The sequence below is a fragment of the Moschus berezovskii genome, chromosome 9, assembly GCF_049115385.1.
Source record: "Moschus berezovskii isolate FMDL1 chromosome 9, NW_MosBer_1.0, whole genome shotgun sequence".
Taxonomy (NCBI): Eukaryota; Metazoa; Chordata; class Mammalia; order Artiodactyla; family Moschidae; genus Moschus; species Moschus berezovskii.
The window spans coordinates 42,045,721-42,073,630 of NC_142468.1; the positions used below are offsets into that span (position 1 = coordinate 42,045,721).

The 27,910-nt window shown below is 39.1% G+C and overlaps 1 protein-coding gene across 1 annotated transcript in view; it reads right to left on the reverse strand.

Moving 5' to 3' along the window:
• The window catches only part of FBN1 (fibrillin 1), a 272,564-nt gene that overhangs the window by 22,612 nt on the left and 222,042 nt on the right, over positions 1-27,910 (reverse strand). Inside the window, exons 46-60 of the mRNA XM_055436892.2 lie at positions 26,545-26,670; positions 24,454-24,570; positions 23,482-23,610; positions 22,766-22,885; positions 20,260-20,385; positions 14,864-15,013; positions 14,469-14,534; positions 14,085-14,201; positions 12,199-12,318; positions 10,479-10,601; positions 9,047-9,178; positions 7,070-7,195; positions 6,290-6,496; positions 4,925-5,050; positions 4,562-4,684 (exon numbers count right to left, since the gene is read on the reverse strand). Of these exons, the coding sequence (XP_055292867.1) occupies positions 4,562-4,684; positions 4,925-5,050; positions 6,290-6,496; positions 7,070-7,195; positions 9,047-9,178; positions 10,479-10,601; positions 12,199-12,318; positions 14,085-14,201; positions 14,469-14,534; positions 14,864-15,013; positions 20,260-20,385; positions 22,766-22,885; positions 23,482-23,610; positions 24,454-24,570; positions 26,545-26,670 (1,908 nt within the window). The remainder of the gene's footprint in view (positions 1-4,561; positions 4,685-4,924; positions 5,051-6,289; positions 6,497-7,069; positions 7,196-9,046; positions 9,179-10,478; positions 10,602-12,198; positions 12,319-14,084; positions 14,202-14,468; positions 14,535-14,863; positions 15,014-20,259; positions 20,386-22,765; positions 22,886-23,481; positions 23,611-24,453; positions 24,571-26,544; positions 26,671-27,910) is intronic.

Sequence of the window (27,910 nt, forward strand, 5' to 3'; positions counted from 1 at the left end):
TCCAAATTTTCTGCCATATTGAGTGCAGCACTTTCACAGCATCATCTTTCAGGATTTGAAATTGCTCAACTGGAATTCCATCACCTCCACTAGCTTTGTTCATAGTGATGCTTTCTAAGGCCCACTTGACTTCACATTCCAAGATGTCTGGCTCTAGGTGACTGATCACGCCATCGTGATTATCTTGGTCTTGAAAATCTTTTTTGTACAGTTCTTCTGTGAATTCTTGCCACCTCTTAATATCCTCTGCTTCTGTTAGGTCCATACCATTTCTGTCCTTTATCGAGCCCATCTTTGCATGAAATGTTCCCTTGGAATCTCTAATTTTCTTGAAGAGATCTCTTGTTTTTCCTATTCTGTTGTTTTCCTCTATTTCTTTGCACTGATTGCTGAGGAAGGCTTTCTTATCTCTCCTTGCTATTCTTTGGAACTTTGCACTCAGATGTTTATATCTTTCCTTTTCTCCTTTGTTTTTCGCTTCTCTTCTTTTCACAGCTATTTGTAAGGCCTCCTCAGACAGCCATTTTGCTTTTTTGCACTTCTTTTCCATGGGGATGGTCTTGGTCCCTGTCTCATGTACAATGTCACGAACCTCTGTCCATAGTTCATCAGGCACTCTATCTATCAGATCTAGTCCCTTAAATCTATTTCTCACTTCCACTGTATAATCATAAGGGATTTGATTTATATGGACTTTATAATGTACGTGCCCTCTATGCCCACATTCTGGAGAACTTTTATCAAAAGCTTCCTCTGCATCTATTGAGATGATCATATTTTTTTTTCCTTCAATTTGTTGATGTGGTTTATCACACTGATTTGCAGGTATTGAAAAATCCTTGCATTCCCTGTGTAAATCCCCTTGATCATAGTGTATGATCCACTTAATGTATTGTTAGATTCGGTTTGCTAGTATTTTGTTGAGGATATTTGCATCTAAGCTCACCAGTGATATTTGCTGCTGTTTTTCAGTCACTAAGTCATATCCGACTCTTTGTGACTCCACGAACTGCAGCGTGGTTTTCATCACTGCCTCCTGTACATTGTCACAAACTGTTCATATTTTTTCAGGCACTCTACCAGAGCTAGTCCCCTGAACCTATTTGTCACCTTCACTGTATAAGGGATTTGATTTAAGTCATTCATGAATGGCCTAGTGGCTTTCCCCACTTCCTTTAGTTTAAGCCTGAATTTTGCTATAAGGAGCTGATGATCTGAGCCACAGTTAGCTTCAGGTCTTGTTTTTCCTGACTGTATAGAGCCACTCCATCTTCGGCTGCAAGGAATATAATCAGTCCGATTTCTGTGTTGACCATTGGTGATGTCCATGTGTAAAATCATCTCTTGTGTTGTTGGTAAAAGGTTTTTGCTATAACCAGTGTATTCTCTTGCAAAACTCTGTTGGCCTTTGCCTGGTTCATTCTGTATTCAAGGCCAAACTTTCCTCTTAGTTCAGGTATCTCTTGACTTCCTACTTTTGCACTCCAACCCCCTATGATGAAAAGGACATCTTTTTTTGGTGTTAGTTCTAGAAGGTCTTGTAAGACTTCATAGAACTGGTCAACTTCAGTTTTTTCTGCATCAGTGGCTGGTGAATAGAGTTGGATTACTGTGATGTTGAATGGTTAGATTTGGAAATGAACCGAGACTGTTCTGTCATTTTTGAGATTGCACCCAAGTACTGCATTTGACTCTTTTGTTGATCATGAGGGCCCGTCCATTTCTTCTATGGGATTCTTTCCCACAGTAGTAGATACAACGGTCATCTGAACTAAATTCACCCATTCCCATCCATTTTAGTTCACTGATTCCTAAGATGTCGATGTTTACTCTTGCCATCTCCTGTATGGCCGTGTTCAATTTACTTTGATTGATGGACCTAACATTCCAGGTTCCTCCACAATATAGTTCTTTACAGCATTGGATTTTACTTTCACCACCAGACACATCCACAACTGAGCAATGTTTCCGCTTTGGCCCAGCCACTTTATTCTTTCTGGAGCTCTTAGTAATTGCCCTCCACTCTTCCCCAGTAGCATACTGGACATCTTCCAACCTGGGGGGGCTCATCTTTCAGTGTCATATCTTTTGGACTTTTTATTCTGTTCCTAGGGTTCTCACTGCAAGAATACTGGAGTGGTTTGTCATTCCTTCCTCCAGTGGATCACATTTTGTTAGAACTCTTCACTATTACCCGTCCATCTTGGGTGGCCCTGCAAGGCATGGCTCATAGCTTCATTGAGCTACACAATCCCCTTAGCCATGATAAGGCAGTGATCCATGAAGGGATGTAAGTTCTTACTGCCATTAAAAAAATTTTGGCTTTTCTTAAAAAGGTCTTTTTTCTTCCCTTCCTCTTTTGTTCTCTTTTTTTGTGATTTGATGACTGACTTAACTGTTGTGTATGGATTCCTTTTTCTTATTGTATGTGTATAATACCTATTATAGATTTTCAGTTTGCAGTTACCATGAGGTTTTGACATAGCAATCTACATATAAAAATATTGTTTTAAGTTGCTAGTCTCTTAACATCAAATCCTTTTCCAATATCCTGCATTTGTGCTCTCCTCTTCTCACCATTTCTGGTTTTGATAGCATATTTGTGTGTGAATGATTTCCTACCTTTTCAGTATGTTTGCCTTTACTAGTGAGGTTTTCCATTTGTAATTTTCTTATTTCTAGTTGTGGCCTTTTCTCTTCTGCCTAGAGACGTTCCTTTCATATTTGTTGCAAAGCTGGTTTGGTGGTGCTGAATTCTCTTTGCTTTTGCTTGTCTGTAAAGCTTTTGATTTCTTTGTTGAATCTGAATCAGAGCCTTGCTCGGTAGATTATTCTTGGTTGTAGGTTTTCCCCTTCCATCACTTTAAATACATTGTTCCACTCCCTTTTGGCCCTGAAGAGTTTCTGCTGAGAAATCATGTGCGAGTTACCTTGTATGTTAATACTTTTCCTTTGTCTTTGGAAAATACTTGTCCTTTCCTTTGTTTTTGTTAGTTTGATTACTTTGTGTTTCAGTGTGTTCCTCATTGGATTTATAGTGGCTGGGACTCTCTGCTTTCTAGATCTGGGTGACTGTTTCCCTTCCCATATTTGGGGAAATTTCAGCTATTATCTCTTCAAATATGTTATCAGGTCCTTTTTCTTACTTCTCTTTCTGAGACCCCTATAGTGTGAACGTTGCTGCATTTAATGTTGTCCCAGAGGTCTCCTAGACAGTTTTTATTTCTTTCATTCTTTTATTGTGTTCCTCAGCAGTGATACCATGTATCTCCCAGATCACTTATTCATTCTTCTGCATCATGTTTTCTGCTATTGATTCCTTCTAGTGTATTTTTTATTCCAGTTATTGTTCATCTGTTTATTCTTTATTTTTTCTAGGTCTTTATTAAACTTTTCTTATATCTTCTAGATCTGTGCCTCTATTCTTTTTCTGAGATCTTGAAACATCTTTACTAGTGTTACTCTGAATTCTTTCTTTTAGAAGTTAGTAGAATGCATATCTCTACTTCACCTAGTTGTTCTTCTGGGTTTTTAATTTTGTTCCTTCATCTGGGACATATTTCTGTGCTCTCTCATTTTATCTAACTTTCTGTGATTGCAGTATCCATGCTGCAGGCTACAACATTGTAGTTCTTGCTTCTGCTGTCAGCCTTCTAGTGGATGAGGCTTGTGCTGGCTTCCTGGTGGGAGGGATTTTTTTTCCTGCCTGATGGTGGGTGGAGCCTTTCTTGTGTCTCTGGTGAGCAGGGCTTTGTCAGGGAATGTGTTTAGCAGGAAAGATTTTATTCAGAAAGACTTTAAGCAGTCTGTCTGCTGATGGGCGGGGCTGTGTTTCTACCTTGTTGGTTGTGTGGCCTGAGGCATTGGAGCCTATATGCTGTTTGGAGCCAAGTCTTGGTGAAAAAATGGCAGTCTCCTCTAGGGCTCATGCCAGTGAGTACTCTTCAGAATCACTGCCTCAGTGTCTTTATTCCCACAGTGAGCCATAACCACCCCTCACCTCTGCAAGAGAGCATCCAACACCAGCAGGTAGGTCCCAGCCTAGGTTCTTATGAGGTCACCAATTTTTTTCTCTGACTTCTGGTATACATGAGAACTTATACACGCCCTATAAGCATAGAGTTTCTATTTCCCCCAGTCCTGTAGAATTCTTGTGATCAAACCTCACTGGCCTTCAAAGTTAGATTCTCTGGGGGCTCCTCCTGTTCCCAGACCCCTAGCCTGGGGAGCCTGATCTGGGGCTCAGAACTTTCACTCCTGAATAAGAATTTTTGTGGTTATTTTCCACTTTGTGGGGCATCCACCAGCAGGTATGGGATTTATCATGATTGTGCCCCCTCCTACCATTTCATTTTGGCTACTTCTTTGTCTTTAGATATAGGATCCTTTTTAGGAGGTTCCAGTGTTGGTGTAAGAAAAATGTCCCCGAGGAGGCACTAACCCCACGGATATACCTCTTGCCCATAGGGAGGTCTTTCAGCTTTGGATCCCTCAAAGGCACAAGGAATGAAACCATGTTCCCATAAGGCAGATAAGTGGGTGAAGGCAGTTTCCACTTTACCTTTGCAGCTCCTTCCATCCTCCTGCAGGATGTAGCCTTTCGGGCATGAACACTGGTAACTCCCTTCTGTGTTCTTACAAATGAAATTGCAGGGTTTGGGGGCCTGGTTGCACTCATTCAGATCTATGATCAAAGAAACACAGTGTGACTGCTCATCTAAAAAGATGTTTCAATGCTCAACCCACAACGTCTAACAAAGAATCTTAGTTTTAAAGAAAGAAAAGGTAAACTGTACAGTCTTTGATCACTGTCTTACGTTTCCTTATGAAATTACACAGGCTTTTTAGAGTCTGAGGGTTTTTTTCTCATAATGTACAATTTCCACCCGAGAATAAACATGAGCATCAGAAATAGAGCACTTACCTACACAGGCAGTTCCAGTTATATCTGGAGTGTAGCCAGTTTTACAAATGCAATGATATGATCCTCTGTCATTGACACATTCCCCATTTCGGCAAACATCATGAATAACCTTGCACTCATCAATATCTATAATTTAATAAAAAGCAATTAAAATGAGAAAGGCATTATAAAAGGGTTAATATGTACTATTGGGCATTAAAGCCACTGACACTCACATCTTGACCCTTCTATCTCCTTATTGCTTAGCAGGGTGCCAATAGCAAGTGAGTTCTTAGCCTTGGATTGTCAAGTAACAATTTTATACCCATAGCTCTTATTTTTCCTGATCTTTTCAAGATTACTCTGAAATGAAATATAGTATACTCTCATTGGTCTGAAGAAATGCGTCTACCATCTCATTTTCACATCTGCCAAAGAATCATAAATCACTTTGATCATTCCATCTATTCTGTCTTTACCACATCCAATTCTGTTATTCTACCTTTAGTCACATCTTTGTAACATGAACATAAATCCTATTTAATCTCTGTATTTTCCTCTCACTTCTGATTTCCTCCCAAGGAGCTCAAAGTCTCTTTTTATGAGACTGCAAACAATTGCAGTTATTGTTTATGAACATAGGCCTAGAAGTCTTTTTCAGAGCAGCTACAGACACCTTGACAGCCTCCTCATCCCTCTCAAGCTGACATGGCTTGTACTTTTCCAGAGGCAGCTGTCTTAATTGCCAGTACAATCATCCCTCCATATCCAGGGCACTGGTTCCAAAACTATCTTGTTGATATTAAAATTCATGGACATTCAAGCCCCATATACAAAATGGCATAGTACAGTTGGCACTGCAGGTTCAATCAACCTTGAGTAGAAATCAATCCAAGGTTGGTTGGATCTACAGATATGGAATCTGTGGATATGGAAGGCTGACTGTGTATCAGCATTGTTTTATACTTCTTTCATGTGATATATTTCAGCCAGTTTTATGAGATAAAAATACATATTGGTGGACTACTTTAGGAATTTAGTAATCATTTATTCCAAAATGTATCTAAAAGATTATATTCTGAGTAAAAGGTTATATTCTTATAAAAAACCAGATTAAAAAGTTGAGGACTCCTTGTAATGTAAAGACACAAGCTGAAGCACACACATTAATCAGACCAAGGACACTCTGGCAACATGGCTTTGAATATCTAAAGTACCATAATGATTTTTTTTTTGGTCAACCTAAACTATGCAACTCAGCCTAGGCCCACATTATAGATTCTATATTCTTATCTGCTCCTCATAAAACAAATTCCCTGAAAGTATTTTTGGACCATAAATGAAGTACCTGCTCCGCTGGCCAAAAATCAGAACAAAATGAAGTACCTGCTCCATTGGTCATAAACCCTCGGCCATGGGGGCAGAGTTTTTTGAAAGCCACAGTGCCCTGGAAAGGGCAGATCTCACAGTGGGGCCCCCAGCCTCTCCCTCCATCGCAGCAGCATTCAGACTTGGTGACAGGGTTCCTGTTGCTTGATCCGATCTGACACATGTTCTGGAGCACCTCCGTGAAGCAGTACCCTTCCCGGTTGTCTGGAAGGGACGTTATGAATGCAAAGAGGATTTTAGGGAACTTTAGAAGCACAACGTGGTATTCCGAATTTGCTCAGATATTAAAACCCAAGAAGGATGTAACACTTTACCCTGGCTGAGAAGGAGCAAGAAGGGAAAGCTGGAAGCAGCAGTAAGAGAAAAAGGATGACATCTGGGGAAAACAAGACAAGATATTCAGTAAGTGGGCAGAAAGGCATTGGTGTCAACAAGATTATCACTCTACCTGTTCCCAGAAATATGGAGAACCAGGCTATAGCAAGGGTCAGAGAAACACATGGAAACTGATCCTGAGCATCAAGAGCTTAAAAAGGCAGCTGAGAAAGAAATTCCAAACAAATGATTCAATGATACAATTAGCAAAGGAAGAATTTAGCAGCAGGGTGGTGCTAAGCCCAGTGGACAATCATGGTCATAGAGTCATCTCCAAAATATGAACATTGTTAACCTTTCCTCAAATTTCAACATTTTCTATTATTTCAAATAAGTTATCTGGTTTCAACCATCCCAGTGTGGAGGCTGGGGTTACAAAAGCATCCTGTGGTCTGTACTCACCGAGGCACTCATCCTGGTTGGGGCTGGCTGTGAAGCCGTCATTGCACTCGCAGGTATAGCTCCCCCTGGTGTTGAGGCAGCGCCCGTTCTCACAGATCCCAGGCTTGGTCTGACATTCATTCTCATCTGTGTGGTGTAATTGAAGGACCAAAAACAAGAGGCGTCATCTGTCCGCTTTGTACAAAGATAGATTTTTTTTTTAAAAAAAGAAAAGTTTAGTTTGTGACTAGAAGCCTGTTCACATGGTTCCAAGTTCAAAGGGTACAGAAGAATATACAGCCCAAAGTGCCCCGCCCTCTCCTCTTCCCCAGCCACCAAACTTCCTTCCTGGGAAGCAACCAGTGCTACTACTAATTTCTGGAGTATCCTCCTAGAGATGAATTATACCCATACAAACCAATACAGCCATATGTGTGATACACCTTCACCCTTTTAAAAACATAATTGATAGCATTTTATATACTTAAACATAGACGATAGCACTTTAGGTACACTTACGTTTTTCACTTAAATTTAAAACTTGCCATATCTATATGTGTAGAGGATTCTCAGAAGGGTTATTTTAATTGAAGGGAAAAAAATTCTTAAGATCAATATGTTAAAGAAATATTACAATACTCACTAGAATAATGTCTGTGATGGTGAGTTTTTACCTGAGGGCGTTTGTCTACACTAATCTGATGCAATGTAGATTATGCCTATAATAATACTTCAACAGTATTAAGGAATAATAAATCATAATTTGGTCTCCCCAGTTTAAAAAAAAAAACATTGATAATAGCTGAAGAGTTGAAAGATCATAAAGTAATTTGCCTAGGTGCTCCCATTGAGAATAATTCCAAGCCCCTGAGGCAGAGATCTTATTATGAGAGCAAGAGAGTTGGAACAGGTTAAAATTTGCAATGCCAAAGCCACCCTGATACCAGTTAAACCAATATCTGAGGGTGGGACCTGAGCTCTCCAAGTGATTCCAATGTGCGGCTGAGGCTGAGAATCACTGTTCCCAGAAGATCCAGTGAGTGATCATAAATCCACATGCTTTTTCTATGCTTTTAAAGTCTGCTCTTCAACTTCCATTTAAATCTGTATCTTACAGAGCAAGGGGACAATTTGGTTCTTAAGCTTCTTGACTGACAACATGAGAAAGGGCATATGTAGACATTTTCTAGTATTTTTTCTTCATTAACTAAAGCAGAAGTCAGGAAACTTCTTCTGTAATAACAGTAATAATATAACATTACTGTATAATATATAGTCAGTATTTTCAGCTTTGCAGGCCATTTGATCTCTGTTGCAACTATTCTGCTCTGTTATTGTGGCATGAAGGCAGCCATGGAAAATTATGAATGGTTACAGTTCTGTTCCAAAACGAGTCTATTTACAAAAACAGGTGGTAGGTTGGCGAGCTGAATTTGGCCCTAGGACTGTGGTTTGCCAATCCCTGGTCTACTATGCTTTTCAAGGCTGAATCCACATTAGAATCACCTGGGGAGCTTTTAAAACTACCAGGGCCTGGGCCTCAATCTAGATAAGACCAGATTCTCTGGATGTAGAACCATTGGTTTAATGATATTTCTGGTTTAGTGAAATTTACTGAACAACTGTACTCAATGTTAGGGTGGCAGTAGCAAAGTAAAGCCAGTAGGGAGGCACTCCAATGTGATGGGAAGAACCGAACCCAAAACAGCAAAGGAGTGTAAACAATAAAAGAAAGGACTAGAGGAAATACCTGGTCGTCTAATCTTGGCAGCAAAATGGACCTGGAAGAGCACTCAAAGGCCAGCTCAGAGGGAGAGACATGATGGTGCTGGTGGAATTCATAGATAATCAAGAGGCAAGGAGGCCTCCACGGAAAGTCATGATAGGAGGTAAGAGAGGCAAGACGGCTCTGGCCAAGCAGAAGACAGCATCCACGAGGACACAGAGCCCATGTCCCTTCCCATTCACTCAAAGCCCCTTTGATGGGGCTGCCCTTACCTACGCAGCCTTCTCCATCAGGTCTTCGCTGATACCCAGGTCCACAGATGCAGAGGTATGTGCCAATGAGGTTCTTGCACTCCATTTGCTTTTCAGCACAGTCATGTTTTCCCTCTTCACACTCATCCTCATCTGGAAAGAATGTACAAATTCATAAAAGGAGCTGCCTTAATTCCCTGCCCTTTAAACATAAGACAGTATCAGGTAACCAGTTTTTACTGACACTATTTCAACATTAACCAACTTCCTTTTGCATTCTTGGGAGCTAGTCTCTTAAGATGGGAAGGCATCTTCTAACCCCCTTTGAACTTAAGAAATTTCTCTCTAGCTGATAAATTTTTCAAAGGCAGGAAGTGTGATTTCTAATTAGTTTTGACAAACTGAACTAAAAAGGCCTATATAAAGCTTTCATAATATGATAATTATAACAGCATTATCAAACTAATAATAAACCAATGCTTTCATTATATAATACTTAAATAATATAGCTTATGATGTCTTAATATCAGAGTATTAATATGACATATTAGAATCATTGTGAAATATTATAATGAAAGACTTGGTTTTTATACTATGAGGAAACGACAGGCGTCTACAAATATCTTCTCTACTAGGTCTTCCCTCCATTTTCTTTTTTCTGGCACAGTGTGGCTCTTCTTCATTCTTTACTTTCTGCCCTATTGCATTTCTTTCTTTTTATCTTTCCCCTTTATGTTATCTGAATTGAGAAATCTGGACTTTAGCCTGCATGTGACATGGAGCTCTTGCTTTGGAAATCTTCCTACCTTTAAGAAAAATTCTATGTAAATCATTTGAAAAGAACAGATATCTGCTCATTTAAGAACTTGGGAGAAGCAAATCAGAGCTCTTCGAGGATCCCCAGGATTTACCCAACTTTGTGTAACAGAGCTTAGTCCAGTAGTTTGGCAACTGCAAGTGTTCAGTAAGCACTTTTAAAGGAAACTGTTTCAAGTCAGCTCCATGTGCTACCCCACTCTTGGAATATAATATCCCAGAGTGATGGTGATTATTTATTATTCACATTCCTTCCTTGTGTTCTCATGTTCTCAGTTATCATACTATGATTATTTATAGCTCTCTCTCAGTCTCTTTATATTGAGCCTCTTATATGTGGGGAAGTTGTTTTTTTTTTTTTCCCTTATATCTCTACATCTCTTAGAATGGCTGGCATGTCATAGGCATGCAATGTATGGTTAACTAAAAAGGGTCTGCAGTGCCACCCTCAACCCAGCTTTAAGCTACAATTTAGGAGAAAATGTAGCAATGACAACCCTCATATTGTCCATGGACTACAGCGGTGTTCCCCAATTTCCAGTCTTTCTCTACTAGTGGATGCTTTGGAAGGACATCTCCCATCATAGACAGAGTTAGGACACCCTGGCTTAGATGACTTTGAACATGAATGTCTCACCTTTGCACATCCTTCTGTCTTCTCTCAGAACATATCCAGCAGGACACTTGCATTCATATGACCCGTAAGTATTTACACATCGGAAGGCACAGAGCAGAGGATTCTGGGCACACTCATTTATATCTGCAGGAGAAGGTAGTAAGAGAATAACGGATCATAAGCCTCAACCAAAAAAGGAATTTACTTTTACCAAAAGTTGCATTATTTCATTGTCATAAACATGGATGGACCAAGCAGTCTCTGCATTTCCAGGATTATAAAATGAGTTGGTTATTTTATAACTGGCCTAAGTAGGGTGATCATACATCTTGGTTCTTCCAGCACAATCTCAGTTTATACTTATTGTGCTGGTATCATTATTATTTAGGCAGATGAGAAATTATAGGTCATCCTACATATAGGGAACTTTTCAGAAATGCTGGCTTTGAAGTCTCAAGTTGACCAGATATCACTCCCTAAAGTCACAGTGAAATGGGGATCAGTTTTACCCCATTTAGCCAGAATAACTGCTAAGTCAACTGCTGTGTCACCTGGGAATTTGTTAGAAATACAGATTTTCAGGCCTTGTCCCAGACCTCCTGAACAGACAGAACCCCCAGTATCATTAACCCCACCCCTTCTCCAGATAAAAGGGACTTCTGTGAAGTAACAGTGATTCTCATGCCTAAGAGAGTATTCTGAATAATTTTACACTTATAGAGATACTATACTTAGTTCACACTGAGCCTTAAGTTATAGCCTTAAATAGGAATAATAGTAATAGATTAATAGATAAAAGTGGTTTCCGTAGGTTGCATAGTTTGGAACCATCAGAATATGGTTCAGAAAAGCAGGGTTAAAACAGATCTTCTTGATTATCACATTTCTCCCTAAGGCCAACGATCCTGACAAGAACATCTGTGAGATCTCACATTGTGATCTACTCGCAGCCTTTAAATATTCACCAACATCTTTGACTAGGAGTACTGATAGATAATATTTCTAATGAAAAGATCACCTTAACACCCACTGGACGATCGCCTCACCTTCATTCTTTTCTTAAACCAGTGGCTCTCAGCTTAAGAGTGCATCAGAACTACCTGGAGGGCTGCTGGGTCCCACCCTTAGAGTGTCTGATTCAGGATGTCTGGGACAAGGCCTGAAAGTCTGTATTTCTAACAAATTCCCAGGTGACACTGATGTGGCTGATCCAGGGACCACCCTTTGAGAGCTGCTATTCTAGACACTCCCTCCCTTGCCTTTCTTTCCTTCCATCCTACCAGACATACTGGCAGTTGCTGAGAGAGTATCAACAGCCTCTTTTGCAATGATTGCCCCCAGAGAGAGAAAGGATATTGGTGTTAATCTTAGTGTGTAGTTGTTTCTATGAAGAGAAAAGAAAAAGAAAGGGTGTATAGGATACAGTGGGAAAAAGGGGAGACAGAGAAAATGAGAAAGAGGGTAGGAGACAGGACAGGTGTTATATTCAAATATTAGTGGTAGTAGAGACCCCAAGAAGAACTCTGCATGAGATGTGGCATCACCTGGGTCATCAACCACCTACATCTTTTTCAGATACTTTCTGCAGAGAGGAGGCCACATAGACAAGAAATGATGACATGGCCCAGATTTTCTTTATTTTATATACCCTGGGTGGTATCTAATACTAAGAATTATAACCAACCCTACTATCCCTATGATCAGAACATGCAACCAACTATCCTATGTTTAAGCGGCTTACCTTCACAAGTCATCATTGGCCCAGGCTCAAATCCCTCCTCACAGGTGCATTCGAAACCTCCAATCACATTCTTGCAGGTTCCATTTCCACAAGGATTGCCTAGCGAACATTCATCAGTGTCTGCAAGTGATCAGAAGTGTAGTCAAAATATGATGAATTGAGAGAAAATGGACTTGGACTCAGATAGTACCTTTCAAATTCCATCAGAGTACTTTAATCTCTAACATTTTGGTTCATTCCCATTCTGTCCTTGCAAGAGAGGAGCGCATATCTTATTACCACAGATTTATAGCTGTAAAATTTGACTCGCTAAGTGGCAGTAACAGTACCCAGGCTTCTTAGCCCTTACTGTGCTCTTTGCCATGGGTGCCTCCAGCCTCCTATGTTATGAAATACATCTACTGGGAAGAGATGCTCAAAGGGTTAAAACAAGGCTTCTCTTACAAGTCAAAAGTCTTTGCTTACTTAATATTAGAAATACACCTCCAGTTTGGCCTTACATTACATCATTCTCCAAGAAGCCTTAAACATGATGGATTTTTGCCAGATATAAAATAGAAGACTAAACTTACACCAAATAAGACCAGAGGTTAAGCAAAATTAAGACACTGGATAAAGTCAAGAGTCAAGTAGATTTTGTTGAATTTGTGGAAACCAGATGGCTTCCATTAGGCAGAAGAAAGGCTAGAAAGAAATATGTTTAGGGTATGATCACTCTAAACAACTGTGGAGAAAAGTCTTACCAAGGAAGTCTAAAAATTATATGTCTCCTAATCCATCCACCTAGAATATTGACTGTTCTTATTCTGACATATCTCTTGGGGAGAATACCTTCCTTAGGGAAAGGAACATTCCAGAGAAATAACATTGCTATCTCAGCTGTCTAGAGCACAGAAAAGTGATGAGTTATTATTGAGGGCTGTGTCTCTGAAGTCAGAAAGTGAGGGCAAGGTTCTGAAGTCAGAAAGTGAGGGCAAGAGGGCAGGGCTGAGAGACCCTCGTGAGGAGGCGTTTTTCTCACATATATCGTAGCACTAACTGAAGATATTGAACAGAAACACTGACAACTTTGCTTTTGTTCTGCTATGAAACTGCATTTCACTGTCAGTATTATTCCATCTCTTTCAAGTTAATAAAAATCACAGTATCATTGAGTTTTGGAGCTGTAAGGTAATTAGAAATATTTTAATCCATCTGCATGATATTTCTTATATTCTGAGGCTTAGAGGGCTGAAAAACTTGCTTAAGCTCCCACATCCATGGCTGTAGATAAAAACCACATACCCTGATTCCCTGTATAGAAAGAACATTTTCTAATGCACACAGACAAACCCTCAGCATTTATGCCATTATTAACTTGGGTTACATTGAATGGTTTTGAATTTCTTAGATAAAAGAGGTCAAAGGTCAGTCACAGGAGCCATTCTTTGAGATTTTAATAAGGGAGCTAAAACAAGAGGATACCTTGGGTACGCAGCCTCTCATAGTACTATGTGCAACAAAATCTGGGTAAATTTTGTGTTTTCCATACTAAGAGAATAAGATTATGACAATTAAAAAATTTTTTTTTTAATTTCATAAAGGCTTTCACTATAATGCTGTCCTTTTGACCATCTCTTCAAACGTGTTCAGTGCCCTTGTCATCAGACTGTAAGGTCCATTCAAGGAAGGACCCTGTTGGCTCGGTTCACTAGTGTAGCCAAAGAACCAAGCACAGTGCCTGGTACCTGGCAGGGACCCAGCCAGTATTGCTAGAATGATACATGAATGAGTATATAAAACTTATTTCCGTCCCATCTTGGTGTTTACATATCCTTGTGTGAATGCTGAATTGCTTAATTTCCGATTTGTAAAGTCTCTGTAGAAGAAGCCACTTTATTACTCACCCACACATTCGTTCCCTTGAAGAATGTAGCCAAAGGGACATTCGCAGCGATAGGACCCATCGGTGTTGATGCACTGCCCGTGTTTACAGACATCGGGTTCTTTGCACTCATCCATGTCTTAAGCATGCGAGGAAAAAACAGTGAACAACAAAGTAACTTTTTAGAAACACAAAAGGAAGTTATATTGTTTCAGTGTCTAATCAATAATATGTATTATACTATTAACATACAATATAATAATATAATTGGTATCTAAATGAAAAGACCAAAACATAGGGCTTCATTTACCAAGATAAATGTGGAGAAATGACAGCAGAGAAAGGACAAGGAAGAGACTGGTGGAGAAATTTATGGAATGCTGAGAGTCCAGAGCAAGCCACTCACCAACTGCTGAATCATCGGGTCCCACGATGATGCCACTGCCATAGGGACAGATCTGGCGGAAGGCCTCTGTGGTGGAGATGAACCCTCGTTAATGGGTGGGCCAATGGCATTTAGCAAATATCGTGTGGAGGCTGCACATACTGGAACGCGATGAACAATCCAAACCCAGAACCAGAGAAAGTTAACCAAGCTCTCAGAGCTGGGGTACCTACTACTTGGGCAGCTTCGCGCCATAACATATTTCAGAAAAAAATAACTACCTTGCTCCTAAGATAAAATAATCTTAGTGAACATTTCAACTGGACTTAACAATTAAATTGTCTTATTTTCTGAGAGCCTGAAGTCTTACAGCCTGCCCTATGAATGGCCTAAAGAGACGCAGACAGGAGGCATACCATCGGGTTCAGTGGGGCACAGCTCACAGGGATCTCCCCAACCTTCTCCTTTCAAGGCACAGCAGCATTCCTGTTTGGAGTGATTTCTGGATTTGGGTGATGAACACTTTCCTCCTTCAAACTTCGCGTAACAGTAGCTCATTCGTAAATCTGCAGCAAAAATTCAAGAGACCCCTCAGCGGCTTTCCTGCTAATTCATTATTGTATAACATTGAGTAAGAAAAAATCCACCCTGTTAAATGTGATTTCTTCTTATGACTAAAGTCATACTTTTTAAGTGATTATAAAAGTAACTGAGCTGAGACCGTTAAGTGAAAGAGTTCGTTGCTCAGTTGTGTCCGACTCTTTGTGACCCCATGGCCCGCGAGGCTCCTCTGTCCATGGGATTCTCCAGGCAAGAATACTGGAGTGAGTTGCCATGCCCTCCTTCAGGGGATTTTCCTGGCCCGGGATCGAACCTGGGTCTCATGCACTGCAGGCAGATTCTTTACCATCTGAGCCACCAGAGAAGCCTGAGATCTTTAAAGTGATAAATAACTTTTGTAGTATGACCTGAAGAACAAATCTGTGTGACTTTTACCTTATTACTTTTCATTTTATCCAAGGTTCCAAAGCAATCTGATGTGAATAATTAAAACAAACACTGTCACATTCCAGTGCTGTCATCATCAGTGACTTCAAGATGGGGACATTCAGAGATAGACTAACATTTAGTGGGGATGGTCTTGGTCCCTGTCTCCTGTACAATGTCACGAACCTCCGTCCATAGTTCATCAGGCACTCTATCAGATCTAGTCCCTTAAATCTATTTCTTACTTCCACTGTATAATCATAAGGGATTTGATTTAGGTCATATCTGAATGGTCTAGTGGTTTTCCCTACTTTCTTCAATTTAAGTCTGAATTTGGCAATAAGGAGTTCATGATCTGAGCCACAGTCAGCTCCTGGTCTTGTTTTTGCTAACTGTATAGAGCTTTCACTGCGGATGCTGATTGCGTGTATTAAAAAGCAGAGACATTACTTTGCCAACCAAGGTCTGTCTAGTCAAGGCTATGGTTTTTCCCGTGGTCATGTATGGATGTGAGAGTTGGACTGTGAAGAAAGCTGATCGCCGAAGAATTGATGCTTTTGAACTGTGGTGCTGGAGAAGACTCTTGAGAGTCCCTTGGACTGCAAGGAGATCCAACCAGTCCATTCTAAAGGAGATCAATTCTGGTTGTTCATTGGAAGGACTGATGCTAAAGCTGAAACTCCTCATGAGACGAGTTGATTCACTGGAAAAGACTCTGATGCTGGGAGGGATTGGGGGTGGGAGGAGACGGGGATGACAGAGAATGAGATGGCTGGATGGCATCCCTGACTCGATGGACATGAGTTTGAGTGAACTCCGGGAGTTGGTGATGGACAGGGAGGCCTGGCATGCTGTGATTCATGGGGTCGCAAAGAGTCGGACACGACTGAGTGACTGAACTGAACTGAACTGAACATTTAGTGAGCCCACTATGTTAAGGCAGATCTCCCAGTTCTAGGTCTCACTGTGATATTATACACTGCACTGTGTATTCTGTGTCGCCTAAGCCCTGGAGACAAAACCCCAGATTCCAGGCATAGAGCAAATAAAGATGTGGCAGTTTTGTGGACTGGCAAAAATACAACTCAATGATATTTCACTGAAGCAGCTATTCAGTTTCTGTCTACAAAATATATGTGAGGTTTTCTGCAGATTTTACGCACATGTGTGTCCACACTTGCACACACACAGAAGCTTGTCTGGCTCAACAGAGAGAGGGAAGGTAAAGAGGACAGGAAGATAGGTGGATGTGAAGGAGAATAATCATCCTTTCACAAGATATGTTTCTTTCTTTTTTGACTTTATTACAATTTTAATATATTACTATACCACTAATATTACAGTATAAAAAAGGAAAATACTAAAGAATTGGTTCTTTCTAATTACATTAATGTATTTTTAAGTGAGAAAAAATGTAAACCTATATATTACTCTGTCACAGTAATGAATAATAACATTTTTGTTTGGTAAACATAAATTTTAGCTTATACATGACAGATTTTACTGACTTTGGGTAATCTTTGAAACTGAAATTTATGCTTCTTTTTAGGTTATTTTGTGCTTTAAAACTAAAGAATGAAGCAGAAAATATCAGTGTTTTGAGATACATAAATTGTATCTTTAATATACTTTGATTTATTAAAATTTACTTATTTGTTACTATAAAGAATATATTTCTTTAACATCAGTTCTTTCTTGGCAACTCCAACATGGAGCATGGGATTGGGATCTAGGTCCTACAAAATTCTCCAATATTGCTTGACATAGCTTTGGAAACTGATTTTTCCATTTCTTATACAGCAAATTGGGTGACTCTAAAAAGTGAGCTCATCCAAGAGCCTGGAGTGTGTTTGCCCTCAAATTTGACTTCCAAAATTTTGCAAACTCCTCTGAGTTACACAGATGCTAAAATCTGCAGGTTTTAAGGAAATGTTTTCAGCTCCATTTTGCACAATACCCTTTTCTTTATGAATGACCAGGTCTGCTCTCTCCTGTCAATGTTTTCAAGTCCAGCTAGCAAATTATTAGAGCCATTTATGATTTCAGTTAAGACAATTTTACCATCTTAATGAGACAAGGTGAGAATAACTGAGTTGCAAAAGATCACAGCAGGGAAATTTTCATGAATTAAAGTATCAGTCAACCATATTTACCAGACTCCAGTAAGTCAAATTCAGTTGGCCTTTGCAATGAACTTTTTGAACTCATCATGGCTACCAACTCTTCAGATAAATGATCTCTCTGGGGTCTACTGCATTTTCACATTTGTTATGGGTGGGGACCTAATAGTCACCTTTTCGCAAACTATTCTTCTGAAGGAGAAGAGCAATAAAAGTTGATCCTTGTCCTGCAACATCTCCTCTATTCAAATGTTGTCTCTGTTACAAACTGTAGTTTTTAAAGGACACCTTTTAATTTGCTTTTTTTTTTCCAGAAATCAAAATATTAGGTTTATTACTGCTGACACCTAGCATGGAAAATATGTCTCTGAATTGCAGGCATGTCTCATGGCTTCTTCACGTTCCTCCCAGAATTTGCGTTACTCCTCAAGTTCATTGTCACATACATTTTGTGTTTACTGGTCCTATTTTTATTATTTATGCCTATAACTATCTTAAGATATAATTTAATGACTACTCAAAAAAAATCTCAACAAGCATATCAAAACTCAATTCTTTCCTCTGTCTTCCAGCTTGAAATGTATTTTTTAAACCTGGATACATGCATGTTCTAATATTGGTCCGTTATGTTCTCACTCTCTTTTCCTTTTATTACTGACCCTGTTCCATACCCCAGCCCACCTCCCCAGCACCACTGTATCACCTCACCCCAGAAAAAAATTTAGGTATGAAGTTTACAGTGAGCCAAAGTGACAAACTGCCTTCACTGAACTTTGTAGTAGGAGTGGCTCACTTACCTCTGTGGCCTTCAGGTGCCAGAGTCTGTTCACCTGAGTCCTAGGTCCCATTTGTTCCTTCAAAAACATTATCCGTGGTTCTCTTCTATGGAATTTTCTAATTTTATGGGCAATAGAAGCTTGACTCCTAATTTGCCATCTTATAATAAAAACACAGCTCTTAATTCCCCGGCTCTAGCAAAATCTGTGTCCTGTGGGAGATTTACATTGGCTCTGTGGTCACTCTAGAACTGGTGTTTTAATTAAAGGTACCATGCACTGGGAAAGAGTTTATATGTGCCCGCATCCTTTAATGAGGGCTTGCTGGGATGCCTGTTTACCAGTCCATCTGTGAAGCACCCTTAATGACCTTTGAAATTTCATCAGAGCTACAAAAGTCACTTTCCCTGCTCGCATTCCTCAACCCTGGCTCTGCCTCTTGGAGCTGAGCTTGTGGCAGGGCTGCTCACAGCTGGGCTGAGTCTTCCTGCAGCGTTAGCTTGCTCAGTGACAGGCCAGTGCAAATTGAATTAATAGCCTCTGAATTTCCTCTGGCCTGCCACATCGGCAGATTCACACCTGGTTTCTCACTACTTTCCTTCCAAACTCCAGCCAAGCCAAAGGCACACAAAAACAAAGGAGCAAGAGCTAGAATTTATCTGGCTGGTCTGCACCAAACAGACAGAATATCTGCTTGCATCAAGCACTGCCCCACCCACAACCCAGAAACCCACATGGGGCTCCGATAGCTACCTACAAAATCAAACCAATGGAGAATTATCAGTGCTCCCCCTTCACATCCCTACATATTACATGACAAGATGACCAGTTGAAAAGTAAAAGGTTAATCAATTTGAATAACAATAATAAGAGTCTATGAAAGACTCAGAAATGAACAAAGCTTTGTCATGTATTCAATAAGACTGTTTGGGTAGATATTATTGCTTAAAAAGAAGAAAATTGAGCTTCCTAAAGATTAAATGACTTGCCCTAGGCTATAAATGACTTGCCCTAGGCTATAAATGACTTGCCCTAGGCTATAAATGACAAGGCTGAGATCCCTAAAGCCCAATTTTTGGAATCTTAAATAACACCCATTGCCTTTTATTTGGTAATATGGAAATAAAAAAAATAAAACAACTAAGAAAAAATCCTGAACAATAAAACAACAACAAAAAACCCCACTGGAATGGGGTAGGGGTTGTGGGGGAGATATGTGTGTTTGCAGGGGTTTTTTTTTTTGGTCCTGAATTCGTTAAACTAGTGTGTATAAGTAGACAGACATATACAATTGCCTTCTTTAGTAAAATCTAAGTAGTTTTCTGAGACATAATAAACTCTGTCATGCATAAGTTCAGGCTCCCCTTTTGACTTTTTTTGAAGTTCACAAGTGTTATTCCTGAAAACAGACTATGGGCCAGCAAGAATCCTGGTCAGTTAACATTTATTTTTCTGTTTTCTTAGAAAACTTGTGATGTAAGAGATGGGCACTATATCCTGGGAGCACATGAGTTAATCTGCATTTTTCTGTCTGAAAGTCTAGGTTTTGGCCCACATTTACACAGGTTACCTCTTCGGAGGCAGAGAATTTGTAACTGAACTTCCCCCAGGCTTTCCTGTGTTCAGTGGCTCATGGCTGCTCCCCTGCTGATTGACCTGTCAGCATCTGTGTTCTCAGGGGGAGAGGCAGGTTTAAAGTGCCAGGACAGTTGTTGTACAAGCAACCGTAACATGATGGATGAGTTTTTAACCTCAAAAGTAAAAATGAACTTTCTGACATATGGTAATCATTAGACCTCTGGGTGAATGAAAACACTCCATCTTCTCTTTTACAGAGAATCAAAGCTTTGCCATGTTTTAAAAAAATAAAACCACAACAAATAAACACAGAGTAATGAGAGTCTAAAGCCAAAAGTCAAAAGCACTTACCTTGGCACCTTCTTCCAGTGGAGGACAAGGAGAACCCGTCTGGACACAGACATTTGAAGCTGCCTTCAGTGTTACTGCACGTGCCCAAGGCACAGATTTCTGGCTCTTCAACACATTCATCAATATCTAAAAGAAAGTACATGTGTCAAACAAAGTCAAAACACAATGGAGACACTGTCAGATACTAAATGCACAATGTAAAAGTACAAAGCCTAACTGAATTTCAAAATTCTTCCGATAATGAAGGTTTTTCCTGTATCACAATGCTGGAGTGGACTTTAGGTTGTGATGACTTTTGAAAAACTAGTTTTGCTGGTTCTTATCATAAAAATGGACTCTGCAAGTGCCTTCTTTGGGATGCAGTGAGAAACATCTTTTACCCAGATTAAGTTTATTAGATAATTAGAAAAGTTTCAGTAATTTCGTACTACCCTCAACTGGGAAGGAGCAAGAAACTCTAGAGTCTGACTTCACTAAAAGTAAGCAGATGCTCTGAAATTCTGATTATTTTAACAATGAGTTATTCAGCGAGAGATCTAGGCCTTGAAGCAAATTTGTTCCTCTCCAGCCATCCACGGTGTTTTCCCCAGTATCCTATGCTATCAACCTAAAACTGTGACTTTTACAAGGACACTAATACTTGTGAAAATAATCCTAATGCAATACAAACTAAAGACATCACAGGAAATGAGGCTCCTGTCTCTCATTTGAAGTTTAATCTTTCTGAAGACACAAAGATATCTTCCATGTAAAGACTATAGTTTTTCTTTTATTGTCTAGATAATACAAATTTGACACACATAATTGTGGCTTATTTCCTTGAGCATATTAGTATACCTTATCTTCTGTAAAGGGGTAATTAAGGATGATCTGCATCCTGAATGGCTTGAGTATGTCCTAGTTGGCCTGGGAGAGTCCTAGTTTATGCCTGTTGACCAGCACTCATAAATAGTGAGTGCAGGTCAAAACTCTTCATTTGGTGAGCCAAGTATATGATGACCCTACTTATGGAAAAAGTATGACCACTGTTTCCAAAAGGCTTACCCATCTTTTCCCCTGACTTTCAGCAGGAATTTGTAGTGAAAAAGAGGTAAGTCTTGAGTCTCAGCCATGCTATTTTAATGGAAATATTTTTTTTCCAACAAAAGAGATTATCTCTTGTATCTTGGGACTCTTTATCTTCAGGTTTGTACAAGTTCTACCCACACCAAAATGTATTTGCATTACACAGCTTTATTCCCATGAGGTCCCATGAAATTAACTTTGTTATCTTGACTTAGTTTTGTAAATACCACACAATAGATATTCTAGAAATGTGCAGTGCAAAGTGATTATCTTTCTGTACAATGTAAAACCAGCCTCTTCATCATTTCATGTTATGTCACATTTATAACCGCATCATGCTTCCTGTGGTTTATTAACTAACAAATCTGAACAAACGTGAACTAACAAAGCTGATGATGACTGAATTACTCCATCCATACACTCCCTCCACCCCCACATCCAATCGTTTCTTAAAAGTCAACTTTTGTAAAATGCTCAGATGTTTCCTTTTTCTTCTTGTTTTTGTTGTTATGATTCTCCTACGGTAGAAATCAAACTGTAGGTGCCAGCTTCATAAGGGTAGGGATAAAGATTTAGAACAAACACATTCATTGACTATTCTGAAAATCATTTTTTCTATATATTTTCATTCTGTTCATTTAGGGGTAATTTTGCATTAATCATGGCGGGAATAATGCTGACCTCTAATAGAAGTAAAAGGACACAGTAATTTGTATTTAGGTCTAATTTTTATGTTTTCACTTAGAATATTATCCCTTGACTGAGATTTAAATTAGATATATAATAAACATTTCTCATTGATGATATTAAAAGTGGACAATTCTTACTCATTAGGGATCAGACACAGACTTGTTTAAAGGTGGGAGCATGGACTAGGTGACTTCTTAAAAGTCCTTTTCATCCTATTTATTTTTGAATTTCTGACAATTAATGTCTTTCATTTAATGCAATGATACATGTATTGAGGAATGCAGTACTATAAAATTTGCTGAGAATTTATTTGTAGTTACATATTTCTACCACTCTACAAGTCAAAACAACAATGACAAATTACATAGCCACATTCATCCAGCCTTGAATGTGATCACTTAAAGATTTTAACTGGAATCAGGAAGCTATTTTTAGTTGCAACCCACTGGCACTTAAAAACAGGTAGTTCAGGACTTTTTATAAGCTGCATTAACACACACTGGAAAAGGGTCAGGGTCATGCAACCACCCAAGTACACAGAAAAAAAAAACAGCTTCATCAGAGATTGGCCTGAGAACTAGATGTTCTTGTCTCACCATCTAATTATGAGCCCATAAGTCACACCCTACCCTTGGATTTGTCTGATAAAGTATTGCAAAATGAAGACACCATTACACCATCTCAAAACTTTGATAATGTCAGTGAGGTAACCAATACTGCTCATTTCCAGCTACTCATTTCCAACTCTTACCTTCACACTTGTCATTCTGGAGACTGTATCCAGGTGGACAAATACATCTATAGGACCCATCCAAGTTTTGACAAGTGCCTGGGGCACATTTTCTGGGATCTAGGAGACATTCATTGATATCTGCAAAGAAAAGGGAAAAAGAAGAAAGAGTTTCCCATTGGCATGATTTCCATCAAGCAATTAAAATTCAAAGACACTGGAATCAAATCTAATACATAAATCTAAAGCCCCAAAACTCCACCATGAATAAAAATTAACACCTCAATAAAAATCAGCTTTATCAGCTTTTGGAAGAGTGCAAAGTAACAGCCATACTTTATTTGATCTACAGAAAATTACATATTTCCAGAAAAGTAAGCATTTAAAAAGTGAATGGCTATGAAGAGTTTTGAAGGCACCTAGCAGCTTATAGAAGAGCTTACTACAAAGCTATGTGGAAGAAAAAAAGAAAGGGAATTACAGTTGTTTATAGGATAATTCAGCTGCCACACTGAATGTTGTAATATTGTAACTATTTTCTGAACTGAACTGAACTGAACTTTCTGTAAGTACAGACACTTAAAGGGGAAGAGTGCTACATATACCATATACACCTACAGGCAGGATTAGGGTAATTCTATTCTGATCTTTTCCCTCCAGGCTTTGGAAGGAAGAATTGTGATACAGATTGCGTGATTCCTGGCATGGTCTCAGGGCCTTTCTGAAGCAGCACTCACCAACACAGGTTCTCCCATCTGGAGCCACCTCATAGCCTTCATTGCACTGACACTGGAAGGACCCCACTGTATTGATACACTGGCCGTTTCTGCAAAGGTTCCCATTTCCAGTTGCACATTCATCAACATCTGCCAAGAAAAACATCCTCTGATATATTCCAAAGAAAAATGTCATAATCCCATCAATGACCAAAACCTTTAAAGGGAAAAATGCTTATTCTGAATTTCAGTGGCCTTTGCTGGCTCAGACAAACTTAAGAAATTCCTTTCTGATCTAGTTTATAACAACAGACCTGGCTTTATTTACCTATCAAAACTTTAAAGATGAAATAATTCTAATTCGATTGATAATTTATGTTAGGATTTTATCTGAGTTTCACTTTGATCATCCTTTAGGTTTCACTTTTAAAGGTTAAAACTGAATTACTAATACACAATACAGCTGAGAGTATTATTAACTATTCTTATAATCAGAAGTATATAAAAGTGGCCTCTTATACAATACAAAATTTAGTTCCTCACCCTTGCCTGTGAGTAGTATAGCATATTTTATAGGAAGAATTTTATAGCTTCAATAATTTACTTCTTTGAAGAGAGGCTACAGTGAAACGCCTAGACAAGTAGGTCCACACTGCTCCTGAATTATGTAATTTCTTTACAAAGGATCATTTATATATGTTTTAAAACATACTGAATTTACTTTGAAATGTATTTAATTTGTAGCATAGTAGACATAAAAATTATAGCTGCTAATGAGTATTTTAATAAGTCATAGATGTCCCAACTGCATTTGACACTTAATTAGCACATTACTGACTATTAGTTACTTAATTAGCATATAACTCTTAACCAATTGTCACATCTAAAGTGGTATATATTAAAAACGATAGCCGGCATGCTGGAGATGATGCTGATTACAAAGACACACATGAAATTGCCTTCCTCTGGTGGTTGGCTGTTTTGCACACATACCTATGCAGTCATTGTTGTGGGAAAGGATGAAACCGTGATTGCAGCGGCAGTTGAAGGAACCAATCGTGTTGCGGCAAGTGCCATTCCCACAGGCATCTCTTTCACACTCATTTATGTCTAGCAGGAACAAAGGAAACAGAAAAAGGAAAGGAACAAAGGAAAAACATGATTATGAACAGAAGAAGGGGGAATATGGTCACCTGGGGTTAAAAGGCATTTTAGAGTTCACAAAGTGTTGTGCATCGGCTGAGAACTTCTAGATTTGATGTCAGTGTGAGTTCCCGCAGTGGCAGCTCCCTTTGAGAAACTAGCAAAAGGCAAGGTTCTAAGCCTTGGGAGAAAATCCTTTCCTTGGTTGGCATGTGCAAGGAGGCAAGCTAAGGACATGAGAACTGGACAAGAACTATTTTATTCTATTTACTTCTAGAATTCTCCACCCTTGCCACTTTTCTCAAATATTTTCACTTGGAAATGGAAACTTCTGTGCGCATCTGGGTCTTGATTCGCTGCCACCTCTGGCAAACTTCAGCCTTTAAGATTCTCACTCCAGTTTACCAAAAAGCAGTGAGTCACCTGATATTACCCCAAAATCAGCAACAAAATAAATTAGCTTTCTAACTCACCTGGAAGACGTCTGTTTCTTTTTCCCAGTCTGCCCCTAAAAACCCACGACCACTCCCACAAAATGGTGACTTATCTCTCTTCTAAATTATCTCAATGTGATGGCACTCAGTTTGGCTCTTCTCTAGCAGTATGAGTTGTCTTTTGGTTGGTCTACAACTTTTCACTTTGACTATCCTGTAAAGCTATTTTGGCAGTTTATGATGTCTTTGCATCTTGTGACAGCAGTTATCATCTTTCTAGTAGGAGTATATTTTACTAAGGAGGACATAAGAAATTAAAATAAAAACCATTGATATTCCCGGTTTGCAATATCGACAGGCAGAATGTGGAGGGCCAGGACAAAGGGATGGGGAAGGAGTGGAAGGTAACACCTCAGGTGAGTAAAATGTAGTGTTTAGAGTTAGGATTTCCTTTGCTTTCAATCTTTGGATGTAAAGATGAATTATCTATGATCTTAAAACAGGATGCTATAGCTAAGCAGAATGTGACTCCAAAGTGTGTGTCTGAAGACTGCATCCAAATGAGTCACCCTTCCAGCAATCAAGAACTTCTGCCTTGATTCATTTTTAGCCAAGCAAGTGAAGTTCTTTGGTTGGGCAGGTTCTTTGGTGGGGATTACAAATAACTCGGATGGGAGAGGGAGAATGAAAGTTGGACAGGGCTTCATGAATACACCGGGCTCTCTCTCCAGTGATTAGTGGGGCTGATTATAATCTTTAACTTAAAACTTGTTATCTGCTCTGAAGATGACAAAACTTTATAAGAATGTTCCCTACTGGATGAATCTAATTACATCCAAAGGCAAGCACTTTAAATGTTATTGACTGTTCTTTTTCCTGATTCATGTTCATGTAATCCCCAAAAGACCTAATGGATGTTGCTTTAAAATAGAAAAAGAAAGGAGGGAAGGAAAGAAATTGATTGATTACATATTTGAAGTTTAGTCTAAATCAACATTCTGATTCAGTGCTAAAACTAAAGAAGAGATTTAAAATCTTGAGCTCTTTTCCCCTAGGAAAATGATCTGTAAATTTGCCTTTAAGGACCTGCTATATCCTTTTATATATATATATATAAAACAGTTATATATATACAGACACTTCTCAAAAAGTGCTCATACTCAACCACTCAAGAGCTGCACTCTGTTCCAATGAGGCAAATTCACATAAATATTAGAAAGGAACAGTAGGCTATTACCATTAATAAAAGTAATTTTTTGTCTTAATATCTTTCTCAATTTATCCTTTTATCAAAAGTTTTTCTGAACTGACAGCCAAATGAATATGAAGAAAGAGGTTTATGATGTTCAGATTCCCAAAGATTAAATATCAAAGGATATTAATGCTACACAGCTGCTTCTGTATTTTATAAATGACAAAACAATTAGTGTTAGCTTTTATATATATTCAGATACACATGAATTTTTCAACAGGATATGAAAAAATGAAATGATAGCCACATACTCACCCAAACACATGGTTTGATCAGCGTTTGTTTTAAAACCAGTGTGGCAAAGACAATAAAAGCTTCCAACTGTGTCAATACACTGTCCATGGCTGCATATATTGGGGATTTCTTGACATTCATTGCGATCTGTAAATAAAAAGCATCTTAAGTGGAAACTTGGAAGGCCAAATCAAATCATTTTTTCTTTTTCAAATCAAATAACTTACTTCTAGGTATTGGCCTCAGGATTAATCCTAGTTCGAAACTAAGCCAGTAAAACTGATGCTGACATTATATTCAGTATTTATTTTTGACTCAAAATTGGTTAAAACTTACTCTCATTTATTAGGCATATTCAGAGCATATTAACAATACACAGGCAATGAGAAACAGGGGCAGTATCCAAAAAATCTTCTGAAAAATGAGAAAACTTGATATAGAATGGGGAATAGAAATGCAAGCTGGGAGATAATCCATTTGATTATCTGCCTACACAGTATCCTAGACTATGGAATTAATTGAAGTGTTTTGTCTAGTCAAAATTTGGTGTCTCAAATCATGGAAGCTTCATGGCTTCCTCTGGAAATTTAAACAAATCCCATTGCTAAGCTAGCTGTGCATGATGGACAGCCTGCATGGTCCGTTGCTCCAGATTCACCCCATTATTTTGTCTCAATCCTATAACCTTTTGTTCCATCTTAACCAAGCCTTCCTGTCTACATAGGACTCCTTTCAGCACCTGACAATCCTAATGATGTTTCTTTCTTTTTTTTTTTTAAATCCATATTTTTTCAAAAGGAAGCCCTCTCATCTTGCTTCTGCCACTTGCTGGGCTCTAAGTTACATTTATCGTTAAGTTAAATACTTCTTGCTCTCCTGAAATCTAATTATCTCAGGTGCCAAACTTGTTGCGTGAATTCACAGATGACATAATTGCATGCCTACTTATGTCTCTAATTTTTTAAAGCTCTCAAGATTCCATGTTTAGGGAAAATGTAACTCGAGGAGCACTGATTTTCCTATTGTCACAAAAGAAAGCAAATGGCAGAATGCTGTCGTGGGTGCAGACGCTGGAGAGCAGCTTGGCACCCGGCTCTCAGCTGAATAATTCAAGCTGGCTATTTGCCCACCCTGGCTACTGAGAAGATAAAAACAGGGAATGGGTACCTTTTGCTGCCCAGGACACTTGTGCCCACGTCAGGACAGAATACACTTCTTCCGTTTCATGTGCTCAGGCTGCCATTTATACAACTACTTCCTTCCAAGTACACAAAGCATCCAGAGTAGATGAATCACCATGTCCTTTAGAAATCTCAGGTGGGGGGTAGGTGTATCGTGAAAAGGGGAAACTAGGGTAGAGCAACTTAGGAGCTACAGCTAGTCTGCA